The sequence below is a fragment of the Saimiri boliviensis genome, chromosome 9 (genome assembly GCF_048565385.1).
Source record: "Saimiri boliviensis isolate mSaiBol1 chromosome 9, mSaiBol1.pri, whole genome shotgun sequence".
Taxonomy (NCBI): domain Eukaryota; kingdom Metazoa; phylum Chordata; class Mammalia; order Primates; family Cebidae; genus Saimiri; species Saimiri boliviensis.
Window position 1 is genome coordinate 8,165,806 of NC_133457.1, and position 22,846 is coordinate 8,188,651.

Consider the following 22,846-nt stretch of genomic DNA (forward strand, 5'->3'; position numbering starts at 1 on the left):
ATGCGCCTGCGCACACCTCTCGCAGCGGAAGTAGTAGCGACAAAGCTCGGTGCGCGGCGGGCCCGGGAGTGCCGGGCGCGACTGAGCGGCTGGCGGCGGGGAGGGGCGGAGCGCAGGAGTCGGAGGCGGGAGCAGACCTGCACGGCCTCGCGGAGCCCGCCTGGCGGACCGTGACTGGCCCCCTCACCTCCTCTCCTTTCCCCTCCCCGCCCGCCCTCTCTCCTTCCCTCCCGCTGTCTTCTCACGACGGGAGCGGGCTCCCGCCTCGCCCCGGCCGCCCCGCAAGCAGCTCCTCGTCGCCCGAGGCGCGCGGGGCGCCCCCGCGAGCCCCGCGGCTGAGTCCCCCAGCCTGGAGGAGGGCTGTCTGGGGTGTTGGGTGGGTACCAGTATTATCCCCTGTCCCCATTTCCAGAAACTTCCAGGTTCTGAAGGAAGGGGGACCCGGGGCTCCCCCGGCTGGGGCGGGGGCGTCTCTAGGGCGCCGCCCCGCTGGCGTGAGCTGGGGACGTTGCGGGCACTCGACTGGGCGGGTGCGGGATCTGGGGGAGGGGGCTCCCGAGATAGCGGCTGGGCGGGGAGCTCCCTGCTCGGCCTCGCTCTCGCCAGCCCCTCTTCGGGTTTCTCTTGCAGATGCTGCTGCTAGGGGTGGTGGGAGCAGCCGTGGGACGCGTGGCCGGGAGCGGGGGTGACAGCCTGGGATCCCGGGGGCTTCTCTTCCGTGTCCTCCTCCTCTCCTCTCTATTCCCAGTGTGGCCGTGGCTGACACTAAAGACTTTGTAGCCATCAACCCGAGTGCAGTTTCGATGGAAAATGAAGGTAAAGGCCCCTGGCAGACCGGTTGCGGCGCGGAGTTGAGGGTGTGGTGGTTTGCTTTTAAGTTGTCTTTGTTTTTCCACCTTTTTATTTTCGTGAGCTTATTTATTTACTTTGTATGTGAAGGGTCCAAGGATTTGCTTACTGACGGTATCCAGCTTGCATTTTGGTATCATGGGGCATTTGAGAGATTGAGGTTCTGTGGGTGACTGAGCTTGATTCAGCTTTCCTGAGGAATTCCTGCTTTCTTCAGCTTAGGGAATGGGAGGGAAGTTTTCATTTCAGATAGCGTCTGTGAATGTTTAAATAGCGATTTGAAAGGAATTACCTCAAGGGAAGTGGAAATAGGGTACCAGGGGATGGGCTGCATCCCAGCCCTGTGTTTGGCGTTTCAAGCCTCGATGTGATATGTGGCTGGATTCATTTATAAGAAGGCAAGCCATGTTTTATTATCTCTTGCTTTGGGGAAAAAAAGCTCATTGTGTTTCGATTCACAACCAAAACTATGAATTTAATGAAATATTAGGAGGTGAGTGCCTTTCGTAAAGTTCCACCCTATTTCAAAACATCATTTAGGAGGTTGACAGTGGAACCTGTTTGTCCACTGTACACTTTGGACGCATTAGATCGTCATTCACATGTTACCTGATCCCTATTGCCTCATTAAAATATTTAATGCTTTTCCTGCACAGCACTGGTAGTTTTTTCAATTGTTGAACAATTCTGAATAAGTGATTTTTTTTTTTTCCTCCTCCTGAAACAATACGTATTCTTTGGACTGACTTCTGACTTGTGCGTGATCATTTTTTTCTTCTTTCTTTAGCCGGGCTGCAAAATGCTATAAAAGATACTCGACAAATGACAGTTTTTTCCTGTTGTATAATTTCTTTTAAAAAACCTGTATCTGATATAAAGGAGCTGCAGTCTTGCTTGCTGGCTGCTTCTAATTTGATTTTCCGTTGTTGAGAATGTGAGCTTGATTATCTGACTAGGAATAGTAATTTTGAAATGGATGTTTCTTATAGATGCAGTAATCTGTTTTGCTGAGACCTCTGGGCTATGTAGGGAATATGATGAGAGGCATGATTATATTGCCCAATTTTACTCTGGATGGATAATTGGTGGAAGACATTTTCTGAAATACTAAAGTGTATAACTGCAGAGGAGTTACACTGTCTAATTGGGTCTTGAGAAACGTTTGAAAGCAGTAATGCTTTTGGTGGTATGGAAGATCTCTTTTCTGAGCCTTTTTCCTCTTTATAGATTTAAGAAAGGCAAATCCATTCTGCGCATGAGACAATATATACTTGTTTCTTAGTAGAAGCATCTTAACTTCTAAAATTTAATGTATCTTATGAGCTTGTTTTCAGAATGGTACCAGATTTAAGGGAGTAGCCTAAAGTAGGTGGATTCTTATATGTTGCTTTTGTTTCTTGATAGGAGGAAGAGTATGAGTAATAAAGCTGATTCTTATTATCTACTGAGGTGGGAGGGGGTGGTTGTGAGATAGGAGCATGGTCCTGCTTGTGTCTATCTCTGTATTTTGTGACCAAATACCAATTTTGTGGCTTCATGGTAAAATATTATACAGTTCTTAAAAACGTGTGGGGTTTTCTGTCCCGTTATTCTTGACCATCAAGAAACCATTTTTGTCAGGTTCTCACTATCATAACATGTTTTTTTCATAAACAGTTTAAAGAACCTGTATATAGCCTAGAAATTTTCAAAAGTGATTGACCATCTTAAACTACATAGATTGATATCTGTGCCTTTTTATTGTTCTCTTGCCTTTTTTAGTTCTCATCCTCCTTTGACATGGTGTAGTATTAATAATTTGGAGGTGTGAAACAAAAATGGATTCAAGTCTTGACTTTGTTGTCTTAAACCACTTAAAGCTGTGTGATTCTAGGTAAACGGCTTCACCTTTCTGAGCCTGTATGTCTTCATCTATAAATTGGGATTGATAATCTTTAACTCACAGAATTGAGGGGATTAAATAAGAAACCCTGTATAAATTCTCTTGGGACAGAGGAATAACATTTAAGAGCTTGGGTTGTGGTGGAACCATGCAACCTGATTTGAATGCTGGATTCATCGCTTACCATTTGGCTTTATGCGTATTAAAGTTTTCTGTGCTTCAGTTTCTTCATCTATAAAATAAAGATAATTATAGAACCTACCTTATGAGGTTGTCTTAAACATTTCAAACAGTATCTGGCATATAGTAAGTGCTCAGTAAATGTTAATTATAAATATCCCAGCTTAATGTTTGATACATACTAAAAGGCCACCTGGTATTAATATTGTCATGACAGTTAAATGTTGGAAGGGGAACAGTAGTGGCCAAAATGCTTTGTATGAAGTTGTCATTGTTAGTTAAGGGTTGAGTGGAGTTAGGTAAGGAGTTTTCTATGGCATTAGTGCTTTTAAGCCTACAGAAAAAGTTAGGGCTGTACCAAGAAGCCAGTGTCCAGTATAGAAAGAGACAGGTTTGGATTTGACGCCTGACAGGTAATGTTTTCCTCTCCAAAAAATCTGACAAGTTACTAGGCTTATGAGCTTTCTTAGCTTCTAAGTTTTCTCATAAGTAAATCAGATAATGTGCTTTTGGAGAGTTGGTGTGAGTAATAAATGAAGCTGCCAAAGCAATGGTTGACCAGAGCAATGGTTGATGTACAGTTAACTTGGATGAGTGACTGAGTGATGCTGCTGTTCCCTAGTAAAAGAGAATCCTCCAGTAGTATGCAGGTAAGTTGTATTTGTAGGTATGAACAGTGTAGAATTGATAGTTGCTCCCTAGAGCATCAACATGAAGGTTCTTAGCTTACAGTGGTGTGGAGAGGGAATGGTTTCCTCTATGTGGTTCCTTAGCAATGGTGGTATTTTCTTTGTTACTTCAGTTTTGATTCTTCTGGACCTTTTTCCCAGGGCCCATTTAAATTTTCTCAGCAAAGCTTGACCAATTTTTAGCTGTGGACTGAAGGATGTTCCATGAATGTTTTCTGTTTGTCACTAGAAACTTTTAAAGTGTTAATATCCTGGAATTTTTGGACTACTTCTAAAAATTCAGTTGTGAGTTAGGATTTTATCCAGATCCTTTGGAATTTCTGTTTATATGTTTATCACACATCTAAACAGATACCACTTAAGAATCCGAGATGTACAAGTAAACAGCACTTACCTGATTTAAAAAATTTAATTGCATGTTTAGTGAGCGCTTGCTAGAAAATATATTTCTAGCTGGAGAAGCTTGCAAATAGTTTTTCCTTTCTGGTAATGCATTTATTTTTTGGAATAAATTTGGCCTTTCCCATCGAAAATTCAGTGTGAATTTAATACATGAAACTTTAATATAGCCTTAAATGTTTGACTAGTGGATAGAAATGTAGTAATCTTCAGGATTTTAGGACGTGATTAATTTAAGATTATAGACAGAGCTAATAGGTGTAGAGCACAAGTCCCCAGTCTTTTCATTTGAAAATGGTTGTATTTACATTTTACTTTTAAAAATAGTTTCTTATTCAATTTCAGATTGTTAATCTGCTAGGAATGTCTCAAGAATCTGTTACTATAGTTGGAGAAGCTATAGGGAAAACGGGTTGAGAAGCCATCTTAATTTTATTCTTTTAACTGAAAATGGGAAACCAGGTTATGAAAATACTTTATGTCTTTGGGTGTGGGAAATATAGTTTATGTTGTTTGCAGTTTTGTCCATAAAATGATACTCTTAATTAGTACTCTGAAAAAGAGTTGAAACTAAAAGAGATTGTGTATATGACAACATTTTATAAACCAGTAATTTAAGCCAGAGGATGCTATAGAAAGTACTTGTATGCAATAGTCTTCTGACAGTTGGATTCCAAATACTTGATTGGTCTTCATATTTTTGTCATTCATTTAGAGTAAGCAGAATTTGAGTCTGTTAACCTGAAGCATTATGAAACAAAATGGTTTCCTAGGGAACACACCCCTAGGAGCCCAGGACTGATTTTCGAGATCTTAGTTAGCCATGATCTGTTTACAAGGTTAAATTTTGTTTTAAAGGTGCCTAGAACACTGTGGGTTGATGTTAAAGTTATCCACATGAATTTTTAAATTACACTGTTGTTACATGTAGCATCTTAAAATATCTTAAGGATCAGTTCAAGAGGTCCCCTCATATTTACTTTGTTAAAACAGAAATTCTTTTTAATAATGGTTGTGACAGGATTATCTATTATGCTTTTCATATAGACAAATGTTGGTAAAAGGCAGTAAAGTTGGGTGTGTTCTGAGGTAAATGCCATCATTTCATAAAAGAAAAGATCCTCAAAAAAAAAAAGTTAGGCTAAATTGATAATTTCCTCTTGAATGTATATGACTGTATGACTGCTACTAACATGCATTTGTTAATATAGTTGACCCTTGAACATTGTTGGGGTTGGGGTGTTGACCCATCATGTAGTTGAAAATCTGCATGTAACTTTTAACTCTCTGAAAACTTAACTAGTAATAGTCTCTACTGTTAACCTGAAAGTCTTATTGATAGCATAAACAGTTAATATGTTTATAAACAGTTAGTTATAAATAGTATGTACTTTGTATATGTATTATATACTGTACTTTCACAATGAAGTAAACTAGTCAAAAGAAACTTAGCAAGAAAATTATGAGGAGAAAATATATTTATAATTTGTTAAATAGAAGTGGATTGTTACAAAGGTCTTCATCCTCATTGTCTTTACATTGAATAGGCTGAAGAAAAAGGATTAGTCTTGCTGTCTTGGTGACAGAAGGGAATCTGAGTATAAGTGGACCTTTATAGTTGAAACTAATGTTGTTGAAGAATCTACTGTGTATCTTCTGTCTTCAGGCTTTAAATTGCTATTGACAAAGGTATAAATCTTAGCGTTAGAAATAAGTTACACAAATTGTGTTAGGTTACTTTAGGCTAAACTTGTGATGTGTTTAGAAAAAGTTTGAATGGAATGTTGAAAAGCTGTCATATATTATAGACAGAAGACAGTAACAGTCAGGGTCAGAAGCATTATCTTAAGATGGCTGTAACTGGGTGTCTGATTCCATTTCTGTCTCCGCTTTTTTTATTCTGCTATAGGTATTAGGGAATGTGTGAATTGGAATTATTTAATATGACATCCTTTTTTTTTCCCTTTGTTTGTTTGTTTTTTTCCTTTCTTTCTTTTCTTTATTTTTTTGAGATGGACTCTCACTCTGTAACCCAGGCTGGAATACAGAGGCATCATTATAGCTCATCAAAGTCCCAAACTCCTGAACTCACACGATCTTCCTGCCTTAGCTTCCCATGTCGCTGGGATTATAAGCTCACATCACCCCATACCCAGCTAATTTTTAAATTTTGTATAAAGATGATGTCTTGATATATTGCCCAGGCTGGTCTTGAACTCCTGGACTCAAGCAGTCTTATTGCCTGGGCCTCCCAAATTGTTGGAAGGAATTACAGGCATGAGCCACTGTGCCCAGCTTTAGTATGACATTCTTTATTCTTTTAGAAAGCTCTGAGATACTGATGCATCCTTATAGAAATTACTTCCATTTATTTATTTACTTACGTAAAACAACTTGATAAAATTGGGAAAAGCAGGACCGTAAATACTAAACATATTTGCCATCAGCCCTTTATAGCAAAACTCAGAAATAATAACTGAAGTGGAAATATTTAGGATGTCACTCATCATACATTTTTTTGAACATGTAAATGTTTGTTTGTTTGTTTTTTTTGAAAATTTAAGCATGCAAAGTACAATTAAAAGTTTTGGTTAAGTTGTGAATTTCAGAAATTTATCTTGGTTATGGTTTCCTAAAGTTAAAAGAGATTGAGCGTTAGTACATAAATGTTCTGTTATTCTCTGCTTAAGGGCAAGATCCAACTTTGAACTAGGTCCTGGATTTCCTCTCATCTTAAATTGGAGCCTTTTTTCATTTGTAGTATAAATCAATTAGCCTTTTGATACTGTAATTTTATTTGTATATGTTGTATGTGAGATTTGTATCTCTCTTTGTATGCAGGCATTTCACTGAGTTTTTGGTCATCCATTTTCTTGTTTCCCTAGCAGCATGTTTGCTTTACCTGTCTTCATCTAGGTTTCTACATCAGCAGGGTCAGATATATTAGCTGGTTTAATTAAGCTTCCTTTGGGACTTCTACCTTACTTGCTCTGTTGAGTGTCTGGAGCAGGCAAAAGCAGTTCATGGCACAAATGACAGAAATAGCATGCAAACCACTTTGTAATGTCGTGCAAACTAATTTCAGCTGTGTCCTTTTCTTAATGCTTGTCAGGGTTACTGTTTACATAAGAGTTAATATTTGGCTTATGAAACTAGTGTCAGATGAGAAATTCAGCATCCTTCCCCACTCCAGAGAAAGAAGATGTGGTCATTGTGGACTGCTCTGAAGTCTGCCAGCCCTCTATCCTAAAAGTTGGTAGATAAGTTATTATATCTTGATATATACCACTAATTCATATAAGGGACCAAGAGAGATTAGTTACTCCTGATTTCTTCTGTTAGAAGATGAAGGGAGTTTGGTTTGTATCTATATTAGAGTGATGGAAATAGAGGGTAGGGATGGATGAGGGAGATATTTTACTCTGAGGAAAAATCAGCAGGACTTGGACAGTGACTAGATACAGAGAATTAAGGAGACAGTTGAATCAAACATGACTTCAAGATGTCATTTGGGTCAGTGAAGGTGCCATTGATTGTGGTTGAAGGAGTGAGCTGATTTAGGGACTGGCTGAAGGGAGTACATAGGTCAGACTGTCAGGGTATGAGGCTCCTAAGACTATGCATGGAGAGAGGTTTTAAATCAAGCGGCAGGATTCAATGTGGGCTCTTGAAGGCAGAGACACTCAGTTTGTACTTTATTCATCTTGAACAGAGTCTGGGATGTACCTGTTGTCAATTGAATGAAAATGCTGGCTTCTTCCCTGTGACTCAGTGGTTCTCAGCTGGGATTATTTTGCCCACAAGGGACATTTGGCAATGTTTAGGGACATATTGGGTTGCCACTACTTAGGATATGCTACTGGCATCCAGTATATAGAGACCAGGATGCTCGTAAGCATGCTACAGTCCGTAAGACAGCATCTTCTACCTTCCCCCGCCACCCCCAAAATTTTCTGGCTTCTGATACCAATGGTGCCAAGATTGAGAAACACTCTTCTAACAAATGGCTAGGAAGTTAACTTCTCTAAGCCTTGGTTTCCTTGTTGTAAAGAGACGGTGACTACCTCAGGTTTGTTAGAATTAGATGAGGCAGGGTGTGTACAAGTGCTTGGTATGAAAGAGCTGCTCAGCAAATGCTGACTTCCCTTACCTTACTTGATCAATAGATTTAGGGAAATTTTGGTCTTTTAACTGCTAATTTCAAGGCTTCACATATATTTTTTTTTTTTCTGAGAGATGAATGGGATGCCTAGGAAACATAGAGTAGCTTTTATAATCTTAATGCTTTTCTCATGGTTTTATCAAATTATGGTTTTGATTATACTTTGCGTTTGTACTATTCAAAGATTTAGTATTTAGTGTTCACTTAGCAGTAGACAGTGAAGTTAAACCCTTAATACAGATCAATGAAGTTAAACCCTTAAATTTTATTTATTAGCCTGTAAATACATTTTATGTGTTATTTATTGCTCACAGAACTGTTATTATTTGAAAGCAGTTTTACTATTCTTCGAAATCAAGACCAAAATGTACTGAATTATTTCTCATGGAAAATACTAGAATCCTGTGTCTGTTACCTTTTTCCTTTTTATCCATTTATGAATTCTAAGTAGGTCCCTCCCTGAAGTCAGAACTCTTCCTTAGATTTCCTTTTTAGGGCCTTCATTAGGTGCCTTTCTTTTGCTTGTCAAGTACCTTTTTACTTTATTTTGTAAGATGTTGAATGTTCCCTCCAGTTTTTCCGTGATGTTAGGGACAAGACCACCTATGATTACATCTCTAATACTGTTCCCTTAGTGATGCATTCCAGTCATAGCCTCAGGGTTTAAAGTCTATTACATGGACATAGTTGTGTTCTCAGTTTTAGGGAGTCACTGGACTTCATTGCTGCTCTTTTAAGAAAAAAACTGGCTTACTCTTATTATACGTTACTTTCTGCATCTGTCAAATGGAATTACCAGAGGTAGAAGTCCTTGAGTTTGGTAAACTATGTATTGAACTTACTAATAGACGTTTTATTAATTACAGATGGAATTTAGAAATAACATGCCTGTTTTTCGTCTTAAACTAAGATTATTTAAATATTCCATTCATTAATTAGTTGATTAGAAAAAATAGCTTTTGAGGAACACCACTTAAAATGGAAAATAATAATAGAGTACATTTTGTGACAGCAAAGAATTTATTGTTTAACTTAACCCTATAGGATTCGAAGTTGGTAGCTTTAAATGATATTAAGTTGTATTTGACCATCAGCTGCTTTTAAAGGCTTATGTGGCTTACCACTGTGTCTGTAGTTATTTAGGTCCGGAAGCACAGGGTGTTAAGAATGTCCCCATAATGTCTTTTCATAAGGATTTGGTTTGCCATAGCCTGTAAAATTAAGTTCACCAATTAGCTGTTTTTATGAAATAAATGTGATTGGTTATGGGTGGGGGGAGGTATTAGAAGGTATGAAGGAATCTAAAAAATCTTTCTCTCCCCGCTGCCTTCCCTTCTGTCCCTCCCTTCCTCTCTCCCTCTGTCCCCCCCTTCCTTCCTTCCATCTCTTTCTCCTCTCTCCTTCCCTCCATCTTTCCTTCTGCCTCCTTTCCTCCACTCCTCCTTCCCTCCCTTTGTCTGTCTTCCATATTGCTAATAAAATGATTGTTGCTCACTGAAGGCTTTAAAAAAACACTAGTTGCAGGCTTAATATAGGATAGCAACAAAATGGACAGGTTTAAAAAATATGTAGATATGATTCCCCTTTCCCCCATCCTTGTACCGAATTTCTGTCAAACACAGAATAATTTATACAAACTGTTGTATCAGTAGATGGAGTATTATGCCCACTTTTTAATTTAATGATCAAAAAATGCCAAATTCTTTCGACTGGCAGTATAATTCAGGTGTCGTTGTTTCACTGTTGAATGTAAATTCAGTTATGTAGAAAGATTTACGTTCCTTTCAGAGATTTTTCTAAAATCGTCTAAAATTATGTTGATTTTAAATAATTGAAATAACTTTAGACTTACTTTAAAAGGTATGAAAATACCTTACAAAAAGGTCCTGGATAGCCTTTGTCAAGTTTCTCCTAATATTAACATTTTATATAACCATAATGTAATTATTAAAACCAGGAAGTTCACATTTATAAACGTATCTTTTGCCTGGTTTATAATCCAGTTTGGGATCTTACCTTCATTCAGTTATCTTTTGGGATCTTACCTTCATTCAGTTATCATCATCTTAGTCTTCTCCTGTTTCTTAAGAGTCTTTTTTTCTCCCATCTTTTATAAATGTTACGCTTTTGAAGAGTATTGTTATTTTTTAGAATGTTTCTCAATTTGGGGTTGTCAGATCTTTACCCATGATTAGCATGTCTTATGATGGGTGAAGTTAATGTTTTCACTTGGTTAAGCCTGTGTCTGCCAGATTTCCTCATTATAAAGTTACTGTTTTTTCCTTTGTAATGAATAATAAATGGTCATTTTAACCTTGTAGCTGTATACTAATTAGTAATTTCTTTGAAATTAATACCTTCCTCTAGAGGGGAGGTACTGCAAATATCCTATGTCCCATTGTACTTTTCAGGGGCCCATTTTGCAATATCCTGGTGTTCCGTCATGCTTTTCATGGGCCAGTTTTGCAATCTATTGATGCTTCTTACTGGCAGCAGTTACTACTGTGGTCTTTGCTTAATGGTGAGTTTTCTATTTCACTCATTCTTACTATATTTGGAATTCTACAATTAAGGAAGTACAGTCCCCTTTTCTTCATTTATTAATTATCCAATTTATTTACATGGCTTTTTGGATATTTTACTTTATGTGGTAAAATCCAGTGTTTGTTGCTCAAGTCATTCTAGCTTTGGTTATTGAGGGCACTTGCAAATTTGTTCCTGTGTCCTTTCTGCAGTACCCTCCCACATTTTGTGAGCACTGATTTACTTTCTGGTATCACATGATGTTGTCGGTGTATCTTCTATTTTTCCTGCTTGCACCAGCCATGGAATCAACCATTTTTCCATGTGAGCTGAGTTCATTTTACTCAAGAATTATATCTAGAAACCAGGATCTGGGTGCCAGGTGTGCTCCATGCTGCTGGGTGTCCTTGCTTCTAGGCTCTCTTAGTAGACAGAGCTAGCAATATATGTGTAGTAAAATGTATGACTACATACATTTTTTATTTTCCTATCTATCCAGCTATGTATACAAATCAAAAACTGTGAGTGCTAGCGATGCTGCCAGTTCTGTTCTCCCACCACAGGGCCCATTTTGGTCTTTTTTCCTATTCAGGCCTTTTCTCTTTCCTTGTTACTTCCTTCTCCAAAGGTGAAAAACTGTTCTCAGCCAGAGTATATTGACGTATTTGTTTCATCCTAGTACACACAAACAAAAGTAGTTTCAGAATTACTAACCTATTCATTCATTCCCCGGTGACAAACACAGTTTTAAACTAGAGTACAATATTTGTCCTTAACTTGGTAGTATTCTGTTTTCAGAAGTTACTTGGTTTCTTTTCATCCTTGCCTAGGGGTTACATTAGTCATTGGTAATAAAATTAGGTTCAGTTGTTACTGTTTGTATGCTGTTTTAAGTTCCTCCCACTTCCTGTTTCATCACAGCACAGTATCCGCCCTGTATTTGTCTGTGATGAAGATCTGTTCTTAAAAGGACTGGATTTGCTTAAAGTTGGGGACGTCTGTAATTGTTTTGCCAGACAGCAGTTAAGTTGAAAGGACCTGTGCTTTGGCAGTGATTCTCTTGGGCCGGCTTGAATCCTTAGTCACAGCTCTCATTTCTACGTCTTCCACATTTAGGAATTGATAGCAGCTGTGGCCCCGTAACTGTCAGCGCTTGAAACCGTGTGCATTGACCAAATCTTATTTGTTCTGGATACACAGTTTTAGACGCACCTGCAGTCTGTATACTAATTCTCTTATAGCTGTAGTAAATAATAAATTAAATTATTTTGCAGATCTGTTCTTTATTGGTTTTTTTCTTTTCAGATAGAATCACCACAAGATTTATCGTTTTAAAGTGTGTAATTCAGTGGTTTTTATTATAGTCACAAAGTTGTATCTTGATATAATTTCAGAACATTTTTATCACCCCAAAAAGAAACTCTTTACCCATTTGCAGTCACTTCTTATTCTCCCCTTTCACCAGCCCCAGGTAAGCGCTAATCTACTTTGCCTTTATGGATTTGCCTGTTTTGGACATTTTGTGTGAATGGAGTCATACAATATGTAACCTTTTATGTCTGGCTTCTAGCATGTGTTAGTACTTCATTTCTTTTTGTCATGGAATAATATTCTGTTGTATGGATATACCACATTTTGTTTATTCACTAGTATCTACTTTTTGGCAATAAATAACACTATTGTGAACATTCATGTATGGGTTTTTGTGTGTACATGGTTTCAGTTTTTTCAAGAGTATACTTAGGAGTAGAAGTGGTGGGTCCTGGTAATTCTGTCTTTATTGAGTAACTGCCATAGTAGTTGAACCATTTTTTCATTCCCGCTAGCAGTATATGAGGATTCCACTTAATTAATTTCTCCACATCCTCTCGAGCACTTTGCTATTCTGTTGCTGTTTTTTTTTTTTTTAATTTTTTCACTGTGTCCTAGGGAGTATGAAGTGGTTCACATTGTAGGGTTTTTTTTTGAGACAGAGTCTCCCTTTGTCGCCCAGGCTGGAGTGCAGTGGTGCAATCTTGGCTCACTGCAACCTCTGCCTCCTGGGTTCAAGGGCTTCTCCTGCCTCAGCCTTCTGAGTGGCTGGGATTACAGATGCGTGTCACCACTCCCAGCTAATTTTTGTATTTTTAGTAGAGACGGGGTTTTACCATGCTGGCCAAGATGGTCTCGATCTCCTCACCTCGTGATCTGCCTGCCTTGGTCTCCCAAAGTGCTGGGATTACAGGCATGAGCCACCGCACCCGCCCCTCACATTGTAGTTTTGATTTTTGTTTCCCAAATGACTAATGATGTATCAAGGGTCTTTAGCATGGATTTTTCATGCAAAAGAGTGAAGGTGGGCCTTTATCTCACAGCATATGCAAAAGTTATTTCTGCACTCTGACTTCTAATCTGTTGGTTTGTAAGTCTTTGCTGATGCAAATACCACAGTGTTCTAATTACTGCAGGTTTTGTGGCAAGTAAGTTTTAAAACTAGGAGGTGTGATGTGCTTCTTGGTTATTTGTATATCTTTGGAGAAATATCTATTCAAATCTTTTGACCATTTTGTAATTTGGTTATTTACTTTTTTATTGTTGAGTTTGTAAGAGTTCTTTATATGTATGTGTGTACACACATATTTATTCTGGATATTGGATAGGAATATTTTCTATACTTGTACCAGTATACAAAGATGTTTACATAAGAGGGTTCACTGCAGCAATGTTTATAAGATCTATAGCAGAGATATGGTTTGCAAATATTTTTCCCATTCTGTGGATTGCTCGTTCACTTTCTGAATGGTGTCGTTTACATCAGAAACTTTTAAAATTGTGGTGAAGTCCAATTTATATATTTTTTTCTTTTATTGTTTGCACTTTGTCTAGGAAAGCATTGACTGATTCAATATGATGAAGATTATAAGCATTTTATGGTTTAACTCTCACACTTGATCGATTTTGAGTTAATTTTTGCATATGATGTGAGATAGGGGCCCACCTTCATTCTTTTGCATAGAATATCCAGTTAACCTAGTACTATTTGTTGAAAAGACTATTCTTTCTCCATTGGATGTTTTGGCATCCTTGCCAAAAATCAGTTGACCATGAATTATGGTTTATTTCTAGACTCTCAGTTCTATTCTGTTAGTTTATGTCTTTGCTGATGTAAGTACCATAATGTTTTGATTACTGTAGGTTTTGTGGTAGGTTAATTTTGAAACTGGAAGTGTGAGTTTAACAACATTGTTATTTTTTCAGATTGTTTTGTCTATTCTGGGTCCCTTGCACTTCTATATGAATTTTAGAATCAGTTTGTCCATTTCTGTTAAAAAAAAAAAAAAAGAAAAATAGTTGGAATTTTCATAAGCATTGCCTTGAATTGTCCTTTACTTTGAGAATATAATATTCTTACATAGGTACAGACGTAAGACATTTTGAGTACTATGTTTGGGTGTGACCTGTTCTAGATAACAAGCATTTCACAGAAGTAGTTAGAAGGCCAAAAGCTACATGAAAAAATGTTCAATCTCAGTCATGAAGAAATACAAATTAAAACAAAATTACAATTTTTCACTTGTCATATTGGCAAAGATTAGGGTGTAGTGATGACTGGTGTTGGCTAGATCGTGGGGAAAATAGAAGCTTCTGAGTTAGAAGTTTTTGACACAATCCCTTTCTCTGGAGATCAGTTGCTATCAGAATAAAAAATATGCACACCTAAAAGTTTCACTTTCAGGAAGGTATCTTGTACCGGTACCTGCACAAACATACCAAGAAGTTTGTACATTATGTTTACTGCAGCAACATTTGTAATAGCAAAAGACAGGAGTCAGCCTAAATGTTATCAAGAGGACTAGCTAACATTGAAGTACTACATGTAATGAAATGCCCTGTGAGCCATTAAAAAGAATGAGGCAGGTCAGCATGTAGGATGACATAGAATCCAAGATATATTGAATGACGAAAAGTTTTTATTGTGTTGTTCTGTTAGTAATTTAAAAAAAAAAAAACACCAGAAATATTTATACATACACCTGCATAGAATATGACTGGCAATATACACAGAAATAGTTAACAGAGGTTAATTCTGGCCAGTAGGACTGGAAATCTCATTAAATCCTTTCTCATTACTTGACTTTTTAAAAAAACAAATGAGCAGGTTTTTATTTTCTGAAAAATCATTAAAAATGACTTAGTAATGTAAGTAAAATTAAAATTAATACTACTCTTTAGGAATAAGGTGTTTTGTTTTCTTTCTGTCAGTTTGATTGTTTTGTATATAATCCCTGTTGGTTTCCAGAGGTAAATGCATATTATTGTGATTTTTATTGCTATATGGAAAATGGATTAGAATTAGCTCTTTGGTACAAATAGCATTTAGAACCACATTTTTCATTTCTACATATTGTAAGTATGGGAGAAAAAGTTGATTTATCTTTTAAGAGTTGTGATTGTGCTAGTTTTTAATTCATCAATTGAAGAATATTTAATTCTTTAAGTGCAAAGAATATATAAGAATACTTAACGTGCTTTGAAGCCTGATTATGCCATTGTTCTTTGGGTTTGTGCTCTGAAACTTAAGGTTCAATGTAGAAGGTAACCGTTTCACAGTATCTCCCTTAACAGAGGTTACTAATTCATTTTCAGAAATCTTACTACCACAGGCAATAAGGAGGCAGTGATATCCTTCTGCATTTTGCCAGACCATTCCTAGAATTTTTAAGGTTAGAGGGGACCAACTTCCCATCCCATTTAAAAATGGAACCAACATCTCCCCTAGAGACTTTTTGGTGACTGGAAACTTTTATCTGTTGATGCTGGTTCTGTCTTTAGGGAAAATGTCATGTTTCATGTAACATATCTTAAAATATTTCAAGGTGCCTGTCACATCCTTTATTTAGAAATCTTTACTGAAATCCAATTAATGGTCAGGTACACCCTTCATACTTCTGTAGGTGGAACATTCCTTATTCCTTCTGGTGATCATCTTAAGACCTCATTTGCAGAAATGTCACTATAGTATGCCATGCTTGGTAGCAGGCTCTCATGATGCCTTAAACTGAATATAGACTCCTCAAGGTGTGGTTGGATTGTTGGAAAGTATTCTAGGCTCATTGAATCCCTTGGACTAAAAAGCTGTCTTTCTGATAATCCAGTTTAGGATAATGTTTACCATTTTAGCAATAGGTTTACACTGAGAATGCTTTTGCAGCTATTTAAATGATGTTTGAAGTCAGCTTACCCATGTGTTTATCGGAATTATTATTCTAGAGCCTCAGCATCTGGTATGTTAGTAGTTGGTCTTTCAGTGTAGTAGAAGGTTTTTATTTATATATTTATTTATTTTCAATATAATTAGGGTCTCCCTATGTTGCCCAGGCTGGTCTCGAACTCCTGGGTTCAAGTGATCCTACTTCCTTGGCCTCCCAAAGTGCTGGGATTACAGGCATGAGCCATGGCCATGTAGTAGTTTTTTACATTTATCTCTAATAAGTATACATATGCTTTTATAAATGTTGAGGTGGTGGTATATTGCCTCTTCGCATTGATTCTGCCTGATAGGCTTGTTTGAATTTTGTTTTAATTATGAGACAAGGTGGCTATCCCTCTCCAGCCTAGAGTTAATGTCATCTTGGATAAGTATATTATTCAGTATTTATCTGAGTTGTTGATAAAATATTAACAGAATAGAGCCTCATGGCACACCTAGTTGTACTGAATTATTAATACTACTGGCTCACCTGTCAGAGATTACTCAGTTTAGCTGTGTATTCTCGTGTGACAGTGTTTATAAAATGTCTGGTTGGCATCAGAAGACTGTACAGCCTTATTCTTAGACATGGTGTTTTTAAATGATTGTTTTCTCCTTTTCAAAAGTAAAAAAAAATAAAATAAACTGAGATTTTTTTGGTGCATGTATGGGAGAAGAGGAGAGGTGGAAGGATGAGAAGGTTCTTTGCAGAAAGTTTGCTTTTGGTTAAAAGAAGCTGTGTTCTTAGATGTTACATCTAGTCTCACTGTACTAAAATTAGTCCACTGAACTTGATCTACTTTGAAATTTTTGAATTACCTGACTAAATATTGTACAATAAGAAGGAGGGATTTTAGAGTTATATATTGGTTCAGTTCTGGCCATATCACTGCCTTGTTTTGTTAGTTTCTGTTTATGTTGGGCACATTACTTCTTTAATCTTTAATTTCCCCATCTAATATAGTAAAAATAATGCCCCTTTCTGAGCGTTTTCTGAGGATTAAATGAAATATTAGAAATAAAGCAGTCAGCATCAACACTGGCACTTAGCAGCTTAAAAAGGGTGACCCTACTCTTTTCCTCCTCCTCTTCCTCTTGCTACTAGTATTCTTCCTATTACATTTTTTTCCTCTGACTGCTACTGTGATAACACAGGCATGACTAAATGTGAAGTCAGTAGAGTTTTAGACTTTTTTGAACTCAAAGCTTCAAAATGATAAAAATACCCTATTTCTTGCAGATCCTTTAAGGATAAATAGTTGGTCTTTTAAAATGAAAATGACCTTATAAATCATTCTACTTTAAGGACACACGCACACAAATGTTCACTGCAGCACTGTTTACAATAGCAAAGACTTGGAACCGACCCAAATGCCCATCAATGATGGACTGGCAGGGAAAATGTGGCACATATACACCATGGAATACTGTGCAGCCATAAAAAACGATGAGTTCGTGTCCTTTGTAGGGACATGAGTGAACCTGGAAACCATCATTCTCAGCAAATTGACACAAGAACAGAAAATCAAACACCGCATGTTCTCACTCATAGGCAGGTGTTGAACAGTGAGAACACGTGGACACAGGGAGGGGAGCATCACACACTGGGGTCTGTTGGGGGGAAATAGGGGAGGGACAGCATGGGGTGGGGAGTTGGGGAGAGAGAGCATGGAGAGAAATGCCAGATACAGATGATGGGGAGGAAGGCAGCAAACCACACTGCCATGTGTGTACCTGTGCAACAATCTTGCATGTTCTTCACATGTACCCCCAAACCTAAAATGTAATAAAAAAAAATGAGCTGTGAAAGTTTTATAGCTAGACATTTTTGTTCTTCAGTTTAAGGCTTAAGCCATAATAGTTTTTTTTTTAAAACTAGTCAAGTGCAGTAGTGAGGAGTAAAAAAGTAGAATAAGGTATTGGATTTGTAACTAATTGTGAACAATCAGTTGAGATAACTCAGCTGCCTTCAGCCAAGCCATGTAGTTTACAAGGAAACATTTATTCAGCTTAGTAATTCATGTTGAATTACTTTTGGCTACTTTGTGTTGAATAATATCATTTTGGGGTGTCTTTGTCTTTTTTGGGGGGTGGGGATAGGGTCTTTGTATTTTGTCCAGGTTGGGCTTGAACTCTTGATCCTCTGCTTTAGCCTCCTAATTAGAGGATGTATTTGATTATATCTTAATAAAAGGATTGGAAGTTGAAGCAAGGAATTAAAAACATAGATATGAACATACTAATATATTTTAGACAAGTAGTTGTCTATGAGTGAGTAACCTGCTTGACTGAGATTTTGATTGCCCATCCCTTTTATTTTCTACCTCCTTATCTCATAGTATACTTTGAGCATGAGAACATGGGGAACAAAAATTTCAATAGAAGAAGCCCAATTATTTGTGAACAAGTATGAGAACCATCTGGATATTCTCCAGTTCTTATAATACGGAGCAAATACAGCATTAGCATTTATGGGAAAGCAATTGGATTGCTGAATCTTCTTTGACTTGTTTGTTGCTTTGGATGAGAAGAGGCTTCTCTTACCTCTTGCTAAAGATGGAGAAAGAAAATTGTTAATTGTGAACTTATGGTATTAAATTGTTCTTGGGTTTTTTTTTGTTTTTGTTTTTGTTTTTGTTTTTGTTTTTTTTTGAGATGGGGTCTTACTCTGTTGCCCAGGCTGGAGTGCAGTGGCATGATCTTGGCTTACTGCAGCCTCTACCTTCAGGCAAGTGATTCTGCTGCCTCAGCGTCCCAAGTAGCTAGGATTATAGGCACCTGCTACCACGCCCAGCTAATTTTTGTATTCATATACATATACGTATGTGCAAATACAAAATCATATGTATTTTTGAGACGGAGTCTTGCTCCATAGCCCAGGCTGGAGTGCAATGGCACTATCTTGGCTCACTGCAACTTCTGCCTCCCAGGTTCAAGTGGTTCCCCTGCCTCAGGGGAATTGCTTTCCCACCCACCTTGGCCTCCCAAAGTCCTGGGATTACAGATGTGACCTGCCGCTCTGGCCTAATTTGTTTAGAGATAATAGTGTTAGTTGAAAAATTAAGGAAAAAGTCTGGTTGCTTGGCTTAGTTTTTCATTTATCTTTTCATTTAACAGTTACTGAATACCAGCTATATTCCGGGCATGGTCAGTGTTGGTTTGTGTGACCTGCAGTTCTTATAGCTATGGGGTTTATAGTTCAGTTGAGAGAAAAAGACATGTTTGGAGGAGCAGTGATGGCTAAGTGGTAGGGGACTGGGGGTGAGTAATTGGTTCAGGGTTGTCGCGAGACATCACAAAGAAGCTCATAGAAAGAATGAGGCCTAAAAGTTAGTGTAGGGTATGGAGTGTGAAGGCTGGATCTGGTCCTTGCCTGCAGAAATGTGCTGCAAGCATTTCAGGCAAAGGAACTCGATGGTAGACCTCCCCTACATATGCCACCTCAGTAAAGTGATTTTGGAATTTATATTTAGCCATTTATATTTAGCCTAAGGCATTCTGAGTCAGTGCAAATCCAGTGTCACTAAATAAAAGAGTTATGTATGTTAATAATAGAGGATTAGCCATCCTTTTATATGAAGGACAGCATTACTAGGACATGTAAAGCAAACTTATTTGTGACAAATAACAGAACATTGAAGTATAGTTAATAAACAGTGTTCTAATGGTCTTCTGTTAAGTAACATTCCTTTTAGAGATATTCATGGTGTATGAGTGTTTTTTTAAAGTGAAGTGGAGGCCAGGTGCAGTGGCTCACACTTGTAATGAGGCTGAGGCAGGTGGATTGCCTGAGCAACACTGTGAAACCCCGTCTCTATTAAAATACAAAAAATTAGCCAGGCATGGTGGCATGTGCCTATAATCTCAGCTACATTGGAGGCTGAGACAGGAGAATTGCTTGAACCTGGTAGGCGAAGGTTGCAGTGAGCTGAGATTGCAGCACTGCACTCCAGCCTGGGCAACAGAGCAAGACTCCATCACAAAAAAAAATAAATAAATGAAAATAAAAATAAAGTAAGGTGGAAACTGTGATTTCCTTGGAGGATGGGCCCAAAAGGTGATTGATTAGTAGGGTTAAAGCTTAAATTTGTGCTTAAATTTATATTTTTATTTTTTCTTCATCTTTTTTTCCCCCCAAAGTCATTGTGTATTACTGCAGTTCCAGGTTCTTTTACCTTAGGAGGAAAACAGCTGGTACCATTGCAGGCAGAATTCAAGTTCCCTGATTAATGAAGTGGAGGACTGTTTGAATCTTTAATGTCTACTTTTATGTGTAACTTGACCCCTTATTTCTCTTTTGGTTTTTTTTTTCTTATGTAGCTACTCAACAGCTCAGTTTTTCTTTTTCTTTTTTTTACTTCAGCCCTCAGTTTTCTTTATCTTTTTATTGTCCAAAAACATACAAATGGTGTTTTCTTGCCCACCTTTCTTACTCATATTGAGGATTGGTTTTTCTTAACATGCCTTTTGCAAGTAAATGTGTACTGACTGATGTTGCTTCCCTGATTTTATCCTTAAAGCAGCTAAGATCATTGGTTTCCAGAAAGGAAGTACACACAAGTTCCTGACTTGTGATGGTTTGACTTAAGATTTTTCAGCTTCACGGTGGTGTGAAAGCAGTAAGCATTGAGTAGAAGCTGTACTTCTGCTTTTCACTTTCAGTACAGTATTATTTATTAAATACGTGAGATAGTCAACACTTTATAAAATAGGCATCGTATTAGATTATTTTCTCAACTATAGGCTAATGTAAGTGTTCTGAGTGTGTTTAAGATAGGCTATGCTAAACTATGATGTTTGCTTCAGTAGGTTAGGTATATGAAGCGCATTTTTGACTGTTTCAACTTACGATGGATTTATTGAGATATCTCATTGTGGTTGAGGAGCATAGTGGATTCTATGAAGATAAACTTTACTAGGTTAAAGACTTTTTTTTCAAAAGCAGAGTAGTAATATGTGAATACCTTTGGATTTGTTTTATCTAAGTAAGACTTTAGATTTTGTTGTATTATAGATGGTTTGCAATTATGTTTAACACAACATTTGGGAATGAGTGCCAGAGTATTATTTCTGAATCCTGCTTACATGGTAGTGTGTGCTAAAAATTAAGATGTAACACTTTTGCTTTTATTTTACTTTGAGATTTAAAAACACTGCTAAAACTTGATATCAGATAGGTGAAAACTTTTTTTTACTTGCAAAAATATTCTCTTAAAAATATTGTGGTAAAGAGATCTACCCTCTTAATGAATTTTAAAGTATACATTATTGTTGGCTGTAGGTATGATGTTGTACAGCAGTTCTCTAGTGCTTGTTCATCTTGCTTGACTAAAACTTTATGACCCTTGATTAGTCACTCTGTTTCCTTTTCTCCTAGGCTCCACTAACCCATCATTCCTCTCTTTGATTTTTATGAATTTGTATTATTTTAATACCTTATACAAGTGGAGTTATGCAGTTATTTGTCTTTTTGTGACTGGCTTTTTTCACTTAGTGTAGTGTCCTCAAGATTGATCCATGTTGTGACATTTTGTAGAATTTCTTTTTTTTTTCCAAGCTGAAGTTTTATTTGAAGTGTAAAAGAAATGGTTCCCAAAAAATACTGGTGAATAAAGCAAAAGGATACGATACAATGCTCTCTTCATATGAGCTAGCCAGCCTATCTGAGTACAGCAATTTTGCAGTAGTTTAGAAAGATCTGTGCCTAGATTATGAAGAAATTCTGAGTGTGATGCTTATTTCTGGGTTTACACCTCACTGGGCATGAACAAGAGCCCCTGCTCCTTGGCCATAGACAAATACCTGGGCTCAAAATTCTTCGCATAGCACTCTTTACAATAGATTTCATCTTCTTTTTCATTCAAAGCTCTTGATTCAAGACTCTTCCCACACTTTGGACATTGTAAATAGTGTTTGTGCCACGGCTTTCCAGCTCCAGTTATCTTCTCGCAGCATATATGGACTCCCCACATCTGGAACACTTGTCAGCATCTTTGTATTTCTGAGCTAATTTAGAAGTCTTTGAATTTGTTGTAGACTTGTGAGGCAGAACACTCTGGCTTGATGCCCAGTGTCTCCCCATGAGTGCCAGCACCCTGGCTGTAAACTGTAGCCTTTTGGCCTATGCGTCTTTCCGTAGCAGGATTTGCAGTAGATCTCTTATTTGTGAATTGTCACTGTTGTGCTGTCTAAATTGTTCCTGCAAACCATACATAGAAAGCAACAGCAGTGGCATCTCCTGCCATCACACTGCACCTTTTTGGCATGGTGCAGGGTCCTCCCGCAGGCCCCACACTTATTTCCTCCTCTCCATGTAGGCATTTTGAGTCGGAGGCAGGAACACGCACCACAGTTGGAGCTAGCAAGGCTGGGCTGGGCTAGAGGGAAGGTCCGGGGAGTTTGAGATCCCTACTACTCCTTCCCCGCTACCCTCCCCTCCCCTATTCTCCCCTGTTTTCCATTCCCCTCCTCTATTCCCCCCTCCTCTATTCTCCCCTCCCCTCCCCTCTCTTCCTCACCCTTCTCCTTCCCTATCCTCCCCTCCCCTCCCTTCTCCTCTCCTCCACTCCCCTCCCTTCTCCTCTCCTCCCCTCCCTTCTCCTTCCCTCTGTTCCCCTCCCCTTTGTTCCCCTCTCTTCCCCTCCCCTCTTGTTGCTCAGGACAGAGTGCAATGTTGCAATCTCAGCTCACTACAACCTCTGCCTCCCAGGTTCAAGTGATTCTCCTGCCTTAGCCTACTGAGTAGCTGGGATTACAGGCTCCTGGCTCACACCCAGCTAATTTTTGTAGTAGAGTTGGGGTTTCACCGTGTTGGCCAGGATGTTCTCAAACTTGACTGTAGGTGATCCTCCTGCATCTGACTTCCAAAGTGCTGAGATTAAAGGAGTATTTAGGCCATTTATTTTCAACGTTAGTATTGAGATGTGAGGTAC

The 22,846-nt window shown here is 38.1% G+C and overlaps 1 protein-coding gene and 1 pseudogene across 11 annotated transcripts in view; one reads left to right on the forward strand and one right to left on the reverse strand.

Annotated features, from left to right (window-relative positions):
- The window catches only part of ATP2C1 (ATPase secretory pathway Ca2+ transporting 1), a 165,584-nt gene that overhangs the window by 41,993 nt on the left and 100,745 nt on the right, over nucleotides 1-22,846 (forward strand). For 2 of the 11 annotated variants that reach the window (XM_003925086.3, XM_010335816.3), the window contains exons 1-2: nucleotides 57-376; nucleotides 631-816. The exons of 4 other annotated variants lie outside the window; for them this stretch is intronic. In XM_003925086.3, the coding sequence (XP_003925135.1) occupies nucleotides 811-816 (6 nt within the window). In that variant the 5' untranslated portion in view covers nucleotides 57-376; nucleotides 631-810. Of the gene's footprint in view, nucleotides 1-56; nucleotides 377-563; nucleotides 817-22,846 lie in introns of those variants that run through there. 5 more of the 11 variants (XM_010335815.3, XM_039480350.2, XM_010335817.3 and 2 more) reach the window with 3 other exon arrangements.
- Nucleotides 21,669-22,235, reverse strand: LOC101052000 (cysteine and glycine-rich protein 2 pseudogene; annotated as a pseudogene).